Source organism: Oratosquilla oratoria, chromosome 22, assembly GCF_046742065.1.
Source record: "Oratosquilla oratoria isolate Oo_2021 chromosome 22, ASM4674206v1, whole genome shotgun sequence".
NCBI classification, from domain to species: Eukaryota; Metazoa; Arthropoda; class Malacostraca; order Stomatopoda; family Squillidae; genus Oratosquilla; species Oratosquilla oratoria.
In genome coordinates, this window is record NC_134798.1 from 48,584,570 (window position 1) to 48,598,487 (window position 13,918).

Sequence of the window (13,918 nt, forward strand, 5' to 3'; positions counted from 1 at the left end):
AACGACTCGCAGCGCAGCGATACTGAAAATATTTCAGCCCTGGGCGGGATTCGAACCCGGACTGCCGTGTGTGTGTGTGTGTGTGCGTGTTTTGCATTCATGGTTTCATCGTGCATGAAGGTCCTTCTTTGCAAGCAAGCAAGTTTTCTCCTTGGTGAAAGATGGCCAATGTTCAAGCACTTCCTCGATAGCTTTGCTTGACTGCTTACTTTTGTTCTGGCGTTTCTTTGTTCGCCTTGTTTGTCATACCCACTGCCGGAGGGTTGGCCCTGGCATCAAAGGGATTTCAAAACTGGGGGTCGTGACCACCCAGAATGGTGCGCATTTAAAGTGCTGATAATTATATTTACACGGACATTGAATATTGTGGGTTGTCAGAACATTTATTTGGGCGTGTCTGTACACACACACACACACACACACACACACACACACACACACACACACACACACACACACACACACACACACACACACACACACACACACACACACACACACACACACACACACACACACACACACACAGCTCTCTTGCGGGAAGGAAAACAGCTGTCGATCACGAGTCCAACACGTGATCCAAAGACCAAGGTGAATCACACACATACACACAGATGTATGTGTAAGTATATTTACACACTTTCATACTGCAAGGAAATTTATTTACCGAATTGTGGAAAAATTAAATAATATATTTTGTTGAAACAAGATTATTTTTTTCAATGAATATGTATGACTTACGAATGGTGACAATACAGCATCTTGGTGAATAATAATTTTTTTCTTAGGATAATAAATTCAACGTTTCGCAAGTGACATATATTTTATTTGTAGGTCAATTTATTTGTTCACTTTGTTTATTTGCTTTTCTAATGAAGGTGCAGGCCACCCGTACCAAAATAAATAAAATATGTTTATCCTTTTTTTTTTTTTGAAAGGGGGGGGAGGTGCTATCCATCATGACTTGTTTTGGCGTCGGGTGGATGGAATTCTATCCTGTGAACTGAGGTTTGGTGTGTGTTTTGGGGAGGAGAGAGAGGGAAAGAAATTGCGTCTTGGAAGTTGGGAACGGGAGTTGGGGGGGGAGGTGGAGGAGTGTGGAGGAGGGGGAGGGGATAGTGGTGGTAGTAGTAGATAGAATATCGCGTGGTGGAGGTGGAATGTGGAGGACAGTGGGTGGTGGAAGTGGAAGGGGTGGGAGAGGAGTGGGTGAGGTGGGGGATTCAAAGGATCGGTAAAATGTTTAATTTGTATTATTTATTAAGTAAATACAATTTAATCTCCCAATACACACAAACGCGCTCACACGTTTGAATATCGTTAATAAGAGATTTTGTGGATTCGTAGACGATGATCTTGGTCAGGACAAAATGCAAACAACGTGTAGGCTAATTAGTGTCAATCAGCCAGTCAGTCAATAAGTCAACTGTTCAGTCAATCAGTCAGGTAGTCAATCAGTCATTTGGTTTCATGGGGAAGGCATGTCGAGGATTGTGACAACAGATATGTTGTTTTTCCGTTGGCAAACATTATTTCTTCCTTCAACCTTTTCCCTCCTTCCCCGTCCTCCCCCCTTTCCCCTCCTCCCGCCTCCCCCTCCTTCCGCCTCCCCCTTCTCCCCTCCTCCCCCTTCCCTCCTCCCCTTCCCCCTCCTCCCCCCTTTCCCCTCCTCAACCTTTCCCCCTCCTCTCCCTTCCCCCTCTTCCCCTTCTCCCCTCCTACCTTACCCCTTCTCCCTCCTCCCCCTCTCCCTCCTCCCCCCTTTCCCCTCCTCCCCCTTTCCCCCTCCTCTCCCTTCCCCTCCTCCCCCTTCCCCCTCCTCCTCCCTCCCTCCTTTCCTCCCCACCTCGAGGCAGAATGTTGGCAAACCTTGCCCCCCCACCCTTCCCCCCACAGGACTGTGAACCTGTACCTTTAATATTGCCAGTCCGTTCCCTCAAACTAGTTGGTTGCATTTAAACGTTTCTAGAACTTGTCAAACGTTTCCGGTACGTTTTTAGCTATGGTTCTGATTAGGTCTTTGTACTCTTTGTAGTATTACTTGATACAGATTAGATATACATGAAAGAAGTATACGTATATACGTACATAATACACACACACACACACACACACACACACACACACACACGCACGCACGCACGCACAGGGACGTACCCTGTGGGCGGGGGCAGGGAGGGCATCTTCCCTCACTGGAATTTTTCAATTTTCTGGTAACTACCCTCACCAAATTGGTGGGGCCGTTACCAGAAAATGTGGAAGTTGCCCTCCTTGCCCACACCCAGAGTACTGCCCTGATATATATATATACATACACATATATACATATATAATATATATATATATATATATATATATATATATATACACAATGTATGTAACCACCTTGGCAATAAGATATTTCAAACTTGAACAAAGTGTCGTACTCTGCATATTTTGTTTTGGAAACACCAGACTATTCGATTGTGGGAGTGATTGGACAAGTTCGGGCTCTGATTGATCTGGGCGCTTGTTTTTCCAAGAGTTGGTCTACTGTACAGTGAAACAGACTAGACTGGTTTTAACCAAAACGAAATGTGGAGAGAATGTTAGCTTTCAGAAGCGATTTACAAACGTTTCATTCAGTGCGTTAAATGTTAAATTGGGTTTTCGAGAAAGAAAAACTTATGGAAACTATCCGAGACATCGGTATGATGATGATTAAGATAAAGATAATGATGATAACTTTCGAAGGAAAATGAAGCAAGCTGCATCCTGTATATCCCCTATAACACCAACCCCAAACCCCCAACTCATGTCTTTTTCCTTCTCTTCATGTGCTCCCCCGGCCTCTCTGCCGGCCTGCCCGGGTCCCACCGCTGCCACCAATATCTGCCCTCACCATCTTGACGATCCACGCCGCCGACGCCGCCGCCGCCTACTCCATCTCCATCACCACATCCTCCACCTCGTTCTCGACCTCCACTGACAATTTTACTTCGGTGACAACCCCTGCAGCTGAGCGAGAAGGTGGCCGAGGCCACGGCATTGGGATTCAAGGATCGAACTAAACGACGCTTCTCTCTGCCCAGTTCGGCGCGCTACGATTCCCGGCGGTCCTCAGTCACCTCGGTCTGCTCCTCCACATGTAGGCACGACGGGAGGAGGGCATGTCACCCTTCCTCCCTCCCTCCCTCCTTCACTCCTACAGGAGGATAGGGAGAACGGGACGTGTGGAGATTTCCGTTTGGCCTCCACTGTAGAGATATGTATGGAAAAAAGTGATAGAGGAAGAGAGAGAGAGAGAGAGAGAGAGAGAGAGAGAGAGAGAGAGAGAGAGAGAGAGAGAGAGAGAGAGAGAGAGAGAGAGAACGAGCGTGTTCGTGCATATATTTCCTTTTTATTTATGCGTTCTGTCGCGGCCTGAGCGTGCAATGAACGTGTATACATACATACACAAACATGTATATGTGTATACGTGTATATATATGTATACTTCTATACAGTATATACATATACATGTATCTACATGTATGAACATGTATATATGTGTACACACACACACACACACACACACACACACACACATATATATATATATATATATATATATTGTGTGTGTGTGTGTATAATTGTGTGTATATGTATATGTATGTAGGTATGTATCAAAGTATATCATAATTTTGTGTACCGGTTTTGTCATGGCTCTAGGTCAACGCCCAGAAATTACACACTCATCTCTTTGTTCAAAGTAGAGTAACGGATTGCAGAATTTTGGAGGTTTCACGTCCAGAGCGGGACGCGATCTCTGTACTGCAGTGTGACTGGTAGTGATGCTAACCAGAACAGCAATATACAGTGTATGTGTGCGTGAGAGAGCATAGATATACTTCATATACTTTATTATTATTATTAATATTGTTTTATTATTTTTTATTGTTATTCAGACGTGTTGCCACACCCTGGTCATACATTTGTAGACTGCAATAATAATAATAATAATAATAATAATAATGATAATAATAATAATACGTTATGTTTTTTTTATTTCGATTTTTTTACAAATTGGTTATTTCCAAAATGAGACAGATTTTAGAAATTATCATAATCCAGTCGATTATATTATATTAATTGAAACTGGCTTCATGGCGAGTTTCGTGTCACAAAAAATAAATTGTAACTGCCAATTTAAGTTGCATTAGATTAAGTAAAAACAGGTTTATGAAACTGATTGGATCCAGTTGGTTTTTATATATTTTTGCTCGGGCGAATCCGGAATGCAATTTCAGATTCATTTTGTTTATTTTTTCTGACTTGCAAAGGTCTAAATGAAATGCTTTTTTCCTTGGTTAGACGTGATTATATTGTAAGTCTCGTAGTATTTATTCTAGGAACGTAATATAGTGTAATTTTCAAAAACTGATTGAAATGTTTGGCGTTAGTCCGAGCTAATAAATGGCGTCTCTTCGCCGAGGCTGGGCGCGAGAAACTGATGACGTCATAACGCGCAGAATTATTCTGTTGATGGGACGCCTTTGATTTTTGTCTCTTTTTGTGCTCCGTGGACGCAAATTCAGATCCTGTGGTTATATTTGATTGTTTCGGATATTACTGGGTCGTTGACAGTCCCATAATTTTGCTCCATTTGGCAAATATTCCCGAGAAATAATTTTGCTCTATTTGGTAAATGTTTCATACTGAGAACTATCAAAGAAAATGGGTAAAATAACGGTCAGTAGCAGGAGACTGAGAGAGATGTAATTTTGCACAATGTGAATGGAGGAACCACTGGAGGAAAATAGCAAAATTATTTATTGTTCCTGCTGTACAAGAACAACAGTGAGTCAATACACACTCCATTAATCCTGTCATTGTCAGGCATCGGGGAGAGATAGGTTTCCTTAATTTAAAAATTAAGAGACGACATATTATGCTTCCGTGTGTTTTTGAGCATAATAAATAAAATAAAATAAAATTAAAATTAGAAATGAAATAAATAGATAAATGGCAAAACGATAGATGAATGATGAATTGATTAATACATAAATAAGACAATAAAATTCAAGTCTCGATAAACGTACAAGCAAGTGCTGACAACTAGATTTAATTTGGTCAAAATGTATCACTAAATAAAATATTCGCATTTTGCGGACGATGATTTGGGGAAAATAGTTAAATGATATGAAATTATTTTTTGAACGTTGCAATCCAGAAAAAATGCTAGGCAATCGAAAACGTAATTATTAATTTAAAAAATGAAATTGATAACTTGCCATATTTTTTTTAGTTTAAAACAGGAAAAAACGGAATTGCTGTTTTGTTGCAATTGCATACTAATGTGAAATGCGCAAATTTATTCGGGAAAAAATGAAATTACAGCATTACCTTAGTTTGAAATGTGAACATTTTAATTAGTTTGAGAAATGAAAGGCGTTGGTGCGATTTTTTAAGTTGAAAACGAAAAAATATAAGGCCCATGAGAAATGCAGAAAGACAATAATAATAATATTAATAATAATAATAATAATAATAATAATAATGATACAAGTAATAGTATTACTAGTAGTAATAATAATAGTGGTAATAGTGATGATAGTAATAATCGTGATAATAATAATAATAATAATAATAATAATAATAATAATAATAATAATAATAATAATTAGTAATCGTAATACTGATAAAATTTATCATGAGTCCACATCCATTCTTTCGTGCCCAAGCATTCGAGTAGGCTATGAAATGAAATTTCAGACTGGAGAACCGAATTGTCAATTGAGTAATATTCTAATATAGTATTGGATGAAACTTTTTTGTATGGACCGTATTGAATTTCCATTTTACATTATCCCTAGCTATCTCCACACACACACACACACACACACACACACACACACACACACACACACACACACATATATATATATATATATATATATATATATTTTGAATAACCCACTGTCGTAGAAACAAAGCAAAAGAAACAGACGAACTGTATATTTCGACCACTACTGTGGTCCTCTTCAGTAGTGGTCGAAATAAACAGTTTGTCTGTTTCTTTTGCTTTGTTTCTCCGACAGTGGGTTATTTAAAACATTTTATTAAATGTGCTACTACATTTTCGTCTTGTGAAATATATACATATGTATATATATATTTGCATATATGTATATAAATGTGTATATATATATATATATATACATATATATATATATATGTATATATTTCTAAACAGAAATGTAGTAGCACATTTGTAAGTGACACACAGGAAACCCACAGTCGGAGAAAATAAACTTCGAATAAAGAAGAATTCTATATTTCGTACTTTCCTGAAGAGGGCTACAGTTGATAGCCGAAATATAGGATTCTTCTTTATTCGAAATTTATTTTCTCTGACTGTGGGTTTCCTGTGTGTCATATATATATATATATATATATATATATATATAGTATACACATGTAATATACACATATATATAGTATACACATATATATAATATACACACACACACACCTGAATAACGCAAACACAAATCATTTCAAGAATATTGTAAACATTTTCTCTGCCAACTATTCAAACACAGCTGATGTTTAATTAAACAAGTTTGAATTCAATTAAAAAAGCCCAGATTGACCAACATAGTGTATTGTAAAGGTAGACATGGTGTATGTGTGTGCGTGCGCGCGCGTGTATGCTTGACAAAGCGAGTTTTACTGGAAGAACAAGGTTATCCTGTCTCGTTTATTCACACGAATGTGAAACTTTGTCATTGGATGAACGGTAGGCCATGCATATATATATATATATATATATATATATATATATATATATATATATATATATATATATATATATATATATAAAATAGTAAAATTTTATTTATTTATTTTTTGCATGCACATTTCTGTGTGCGTGTGTGATTCACTATGGTCTTGGTTTACGTGTTAGACTCGTGACCGACGGCTATTACCCTCCCGGATGAGAGGTCAGAGCTCATACATGACCGATCTATGGGTAATACTTTGACCTTTACACACACACACACACACACACACACACACACACACACACACACACACACACACACACACACACACACACACACACACACACACACACACGCACACACACGAATTGGAATGCCGGTTCAAAGTGCAGCGATACTGAAATCCTTGCAGCCTTGGGTGAGATTCGAACTCGTACCGCTAGAGTAGCGGTTACGAACGCTACCACTGTGCCGTCGAACCGGTGTGTGTGTGTGTGTGTGTTGACGTTGTGTATACATACAGCAATATCATATACCAGATATCTCCTCAATTATTCCCTCCCCCTCCTCCCTCCCCACCCTCACCTGTTTAATAAAATCTCATATCGCATTGTCGCGTCACAAGCCATACAGTGCGCCACGGTATTTAAGAAGGCGTAAAAGGAGTGGGAGGAAGGAAGGAAGGAGGGAGGGGAGGATTTGTGTTAACTAACCCTCCCTTCCCCCATAGTCCCCCCTCTTACCTCCCATACTCTCCCCTCCTCCCACCCTTGGTGCAATTCTTCCCCCTCCATGTCTCACAAGTGGAGGGAGGGGAGGGGAGGGGAGGGGGATTTGGCACGAGTTTGGAGCACTACCGCAGTGTGGGGGATGGGGGGAGATGGGGGAATGGGGGGTGCCCCGCCCCAACACGTCACCTTTCTTGCCCCGCCCCAAACCCGGTCCGGCTTGGCGCTGCGGACTCCTGGAAAAGTGTGTGTTGGGGGCGGGGGGAGGATTGCCCCCCCCCTCTCTCTCTCTCTCTCTCTCTCTCTCTCTCTCTCTCTCTCTCTCTCTCTCTCTCTCTCTCTCTCTCTCTCTCTCTCTCTCTCTCTCTCTCTCTCTCTCTCTCTCTCCCTCTCTCTCTCTCTCTCTCTCTCTCTCTCTCTCTCTCTCTTTCTCTTTCTCTCTCTCTCTCTCTTTTTCTCTCTCTCTCTCTCTGTCTCTTTCTCTCTCTGATCAGAACAAAATAAAGTACCACAATTTTGTTGAAATAAACGAAAATGTAAAAAGGAAAAAAAAAAAATACAAGTCACTGATGTAAATGGATTCCTTCATTGCTTGTGGACCCATAGGGAGGTCCGAAGCACACAGGGCACAGGTGATGGCTATGGCCGGTTCTCAACGCCCTCTGGAGTGAGTTCGACTTTGTAAAGAACCTGTCGAATGTAATTTTCCCCCTTTATGAGGGGGTAGCTCTCTCTCTTTTTCCCCTTTCCCGTCGTTCTTCGTTGACGCCGGCCACGTGTTTTCTATTTTTATACTGCCTGCAGCCATGTGATTTTATTCAGCTGAGGGGGATCCCACCCCTCTGGTTATCTGTTGTCGATTTCTCAGCGCTTGTGTAGGTAGATCACGCTAAACTGTCAATACATGCTCCGCCCCCTTTCCTGTGCGCCTCGCGTGATTGGTTAATTGAAGAGTGGGTGGAGCTTCCAAGGTCTCTTGTTGTGATTGGTTGGTTTCTTAGGTGGCGGGGAAAGGGGGCGGTACTTGTTGAAATTACGTAGATTTAATGAATGTTCTACCATTCTCTCACGTGAATAGTTGTGGATGATGGAATAGTGGAAGAGGACTCAATTTTGTATTTCATCAAGAAATGGTGAGACTTCTCTGTAGGGTAATGACCTCGCCTGACCTGGCTTTCAGGGCTATTGCTTCGGTTCCTGAAGGTCTCTTCATCGAGCCCTGAAATCCCTGAGGAGGTGGACAAGGTGGTGGTAGAGGACCAAGTGCTGGAGGACGACCAAAGGGGAAACTGGAGTTGTAGCTCAGTTAATCAGAGTTGAAGTTGCTTGATCAGTCTGCATAATTTAGGATCTCGCCGGCGATGTTGACCTAAGACTGGGAAGGCGCTCTGCTCCATAATGCCCCTAATTGCTCAACTCGACAAGATAAACCCCCCTAATGTAAGAACATCCCCCGTCCTCCTCTCTCCCCCTCCCCTCCCCTCTCCCCCTCCCCTCCCCTCTCTTCTCCTCACCCCATCCCCCCTTGGAACCGAATAGCCCCCCCCCCCCCATGTACCACAAAACTTGAACCTACCAATGGTGTGGGAGTGGGTCGTGCTGACATAGTATGAATCCAGCTTCTAGGACGCTCCCCTCCCCCCTTTCCCCCTCCCCCCATCCCTCTCGTCAGCCAACTCTCCCCCCCCCCCATCCTCTTCAGCGCGTTCTCAGTGGGAACATGTCTTGATAGTTGATAACTGTGTACCAAGGGCAGACTAAGGAGTCTTGGTTGGCCTTAGAGACTTAGCTGCCCTTAATTACGTCCTTTGTCGTCCTCCTGGCCTTTGCTCTTGAAGCCGCGTCCTTGATTAGGTTCCTCACTTCCAGACAATGGAGTAATTACACATGTCAGTGTAAAGCTTAAGAAGGTTAATTACACACACAGTGACGTAATGAATAAATAATTGAATAAATAAAAAAATCTCAAGGACGGCATGGTTTTGCATTTCACGAACGAAATATTTTGCAACATGAGCATCGGCGGTACCTATGGAATCTCGTCCGTGGTTTCAAAAGGTTTCGTTCAGAGGCTACAGCTGTTGTATTGTCATGAACGAAATAATTTGGGAAATTGAGGCAACTTTTTTTTTTTACGCCAACTGTGCCTGTTGAAGTTGCTTTCTCGATGTCCTTTGTTGATTTCTGGAGTTGGTCTGGGAATGATTTGGCCTTTTTCGGGCCAATGTTTTGGTCGGCTGAGTTCCTGGGCGGTGAGGCAGAGGCCGAAAGAGTCTCCAGAACTGGATAAAGGCGTCTCTAGCCAAGAGAATTGCCAGATATGCCAAATTCGGCGGAATGCGCCAAACCGCTGCCAGAAACCAAACGTTTGGCCTGAAAAGGCGGTACGTCGCCTTTAAAAGGACAATTTTTAGCCATAAATTGAATAAACGTTTAGGAATACAACCGGAAGTAGGGATTCGCTCGCACTGGAGTCCCCAAATATAGTTATTTATTTATTTTTTTTTTTCTATTTTATTTATTTATTTATTGCCTTTTCCAGATTTGTACACAGTTGATGATTTTCTTGTTTTCTTGTCTTCCGCAGCTTCGTACACGGGATCGAGTAGCGATGAGGACGAAATGTCTCCACGGGAAAAGTCCCAGAAGAACTCTGGCACATTCACCGACTTCTGCGTCAAGAAGATCTCGCAGTGCGCCTTTGGCCGCAGGGAAATCGAGATCGCTGAGCAGGGTGAGTACTCGAACAAGCGCCCCTTCCCTCACAAAAAAAAAAAAAAAAAAAAAAAAAAAAAAAAAATGCGGTCGACCCACATCCTCCTTCTCCTCCTCCTTTTCCGCCTTCGCCTTCGCCTCAGCCTCTGCTTAATCCTCTTCCTCAATCTCCTCTTCCTCCGCCTCTTCTCAATCATCTTCACCTCCGCGTCTTCCTAGACTTCAGTGGAAGACACCACCTCAAGCCCCCCCCCCCCCCGGTCAATTAATATCCACCATCCTAACAACTCGCTTGTTATATACAACACAGACCTAGACTACGATTGATAGATAAAACCAGACCTACACCGTAATAACCACTTCATACTTCTTACAAACTCAACCCTACCTTTCTCCAACCCCCACACCCTCGATGGTCTTTATCCTGTGCAAATTTGAAGAACTTTGAAGCAACATCAAACATCTCGAAAAGGGGTAAAAGACTGCACAACAGTCGACACAACGATGACCTGTCTCACAAAGTACACAACACCAGCGGCATTCCTCCGAGTTTCAAAAACTTTACCATCTTCATTACGACATTCGGTTCCCTGGTGGATTCCGGACTGCGCCACAACCCAGAGACTAAAGAAGATGGCTTCCCGGTGGCTTCAAAGGCTCCTTGCCCAGAAGGAACACCATCTTAGAAGAAATGGATAGATAAATAAATAAATTAATTAATAAATAAATAACCCAAACTTACATGCCTGCCCAGCAATGCGCCAACCACGCCTAAGTTCGTGGGAGAAGAATATGACGACACTCGTCTCCTAAATTCCATTCTCATGTTGGCGGCGTCCCCGGCAACGAAGGAGTCGACAAAGCAGCTCGGGGTGGGTGGGTGGGGGTGGGGGGGTCATCAACGTCTTCCTCCCAACAGCCAACAAGACTACTACCCAGTCCTTCAGTCATTAATGCTAAACATGTGGCAAAGGCGCTGGGAACAGGATGTAAATAGTACAGTAGAAACAAATTGATAAGCAAACAGATAAATAAGTGAAAAAGTAGAAATTTAATTCCTTTACATATACCCACGGCAGTCCTCGCAACGTGGTAACCGACATTTTGAAATAGTACTAGTACGCCTAAGAACTGGACTTTCTTGCTTCATACACAGCTACTTCATGATAAAGGACGACCCTTCCACCTGCCCACGACCCACAAATACAGTTGATATGCCCTTATTTACACATCTCTTCGGTAAAACTACCTACTCTCATCCACCCCATTAAACAACAAGCACACTACATGGGATCACAAGATTTTTGGTGAGGAAAAAAGTAATAAAAAATAACCCCTAACTAGACTATAAATACCCCAGAATATAAGCACCCCAGAATATGAATACCCCAGAATGTGAATATCCCCGACTATAAATACCCCAGAATATAAGTATCCCAGAATATAAGTACCCCTGAATATGAATACCCCAGAATATGAATACCCCAGACTATACCCCAAAATATGAATACCCCAGAATATGAATACCCCAGAATATGAATACCCTAGCATATGAATACTCCAGACCCCAGAATATGAATACCCCAGACTATACCCCAAAATATGAATACCCCAGAATATGAATACCCCAGAATATGAATACCCTAGCATATGAATACTCCAGAATATGAATACTCTAGAATATAAATACCCCAGAATATGAACCCAGAATATAAATACCCCAGAATATAAATACTCCAGAATATAAATAGTCAAGAATATAAATACCCCAGAACATAAAAATTCTACGCAGTACACCAGCATTCCACCACAGCTAACTACGGCCGTCTCCATATGGGTCAATCCAAAACTAATCTAACTAACACCTTTAAAAAAAACGACGGGGGGAAGATTGATATTGTCCGTAACGACAGAAACTCCGATAAACCGTTATCCATTATAAATAATTCCTCCTCATCCTTTCCTTCTCCTCTTTCCTCTTCTTTCCTTCTCCACTTCCTCTTCCGCTTCTTCCTTCCTCCTCCACCTCCCTTCTTCCACCACCTCCCTTCTTCCACCACCTCCCTTCTTCCACCACCTCCCTTCTTCCTCCTCCACCTCCCTTCTTCTTCCTCCACCTCCCTTCTTCCTCCTCCACCTCCCTTCTTCTTCCTCCACCTCCCTTCTCCCTCCTCCACCTCCCTTCTCCCTCCTCCACCTCCCTTCTTCTTCCTCCACCTCCCTGCTTCCACCACCTCCTTTTCTCCTCCACCTCTTCTACCATGTCGGTAGGGGGCTTCAAGAGAAGAGGAAGAGATTTGTAGCTCAAGATGGTGGAGAAGGAAGAGGAGTGGGGGGGGGGTGAGGAGGAGGAGGGGATGCGGAGAGTTTATGTAGATGACGTGAGGGACGGGGAGGCGATGGAGGGTGATGTGGAGGCGAGGGGAGGCGAAGGGGGCGGGAGAAGAGGGGAGAGCGTGAATATGGGATTGGAGGGGGGAGGGGAGGGGGTAGAGTTAGGAGAGGGGACGGCGGGAGGAAGGGGGAATATGGTACAGCGGAGTAGAAGACGTGTGTGCGTGCGCGCGCGCATGTGTTGAACCCTTTGGCAAATCATAGGAGCTTCCATCCGCTGAATAAAATCGCTTGGCGGCAGCCAGAATAAACAGAGGGTGAGGCGAAGTGACGTATGGACAAATGTTTTGCGTCTTTAATTTGTTAACTTGTTTCTTCAAACTTGTGGAACACTCCGTAACTCGTGGTGTTGGAGGGTCCGTGTCTATGTTTGTAGGCTTCTCTGCTAGGCCTATACAGTCTCTCTCTCTCTCTCTCTCTCTCTCTCTCTCTCTCTCTCTCTCTCTCTCTCTCTCTCTCTCTCTCTCTCTCTCTCTCTCTCTCTCTCTCTCTCTCTCTCCTTGGCCTTCGGAGGGGGTTATCAAGACCTTTTCTCTCTCTCTCTCTCTCTCTCTCTCTCTCTCTCTCTCTCTCTCTCTCTCTCTCTCTCTCTCTCTCTCTCTCTCTCTCTCTCTCTCTCTCTCTCCCTCTCCCCCTCTCTCCCCTCCTTGGCCTCCGGAGGGAGTTATCAAGACAATTTTTTTCTTCTCTCTCTCTCTCTCTCTCTCTCTCTCTCTCTCTCTCTCTCTCTCTCTCTCTCTCTCTCTCTCTCTCTCGCTCTCTCTCTCTCTCCCGCAGCTGCTTAGTGCGGGAGTACATATCGATATTTTTTGGGAGTGGTTCTGTTTTGGCTACTTTTTTCTTGTCGTCTTTGTAATTTGTTGTAAAAATTAAGATCGAGTCCTCTGGATTGTGGATAGTCAGTCGCTTTGGTCACCCCTCCCTCACTTTCGACGTGACCCTGTGGTAATGGGAAGCGTGTTGGTCTCGCATTCGCTTAGTTGTGGGTTCGAATCTCCGATTCCCTGCCCCAACAGTCCAAGCACGTAAGGTAAAGGTGACGGATTCGGCCGTAGATACGCGGCTCCTGCCGTAGGTTTTTCATATATTATCATTAGCATATATATATATATATATATATATATATATATATATATATATATGTATATATATATATATGCAAAGTAGACTACTTGGAAAAAATAAACTAACGAAGCAGAGCGCTTTCGTATATTACATCTTCAGTGTAATATACGAAAGCGCTCTGCTTCGTTAGTTTCCTTTTTCCAAGTGGTCTACTTTGCATAAGTGAACACACGTACCCGTGTTCTTATTAGCATATATGCATATATATAT

General features: G+C 42.9%; 1 protein-coding gene across 9 annotated transcripts in view; it reads left to right on the forward strand.

Annotated features, from left to right (window-relative positions):
• LOC143037550 (adenosylhomocysteinase-like 1) overlaps positions 1-13,918 on the forward strand; it is a 290,562-nt gene that overhangs the window by 247,536 nt on the left and 29,108 nt on the right. For 8 of the 9 annotated variants that reach the window (XM_076205966.1, XM_076205959.1, XM_076205960.1 and 5 more), the window contains one exon: positions 10,062-10,208. In XM_076205966.1, coding sequence (XP_076062081.1) covers positions 10,062-10,208 — 147 coding nt within the window. Of the gene's footprint in view, positions 1-2,997; positions 3,128-10,061; positions 10,209-13,918 lie in introns of all 9 variants that reach the window. The other variant, XM_076205967.1, reaches the window with a different exon arrangement.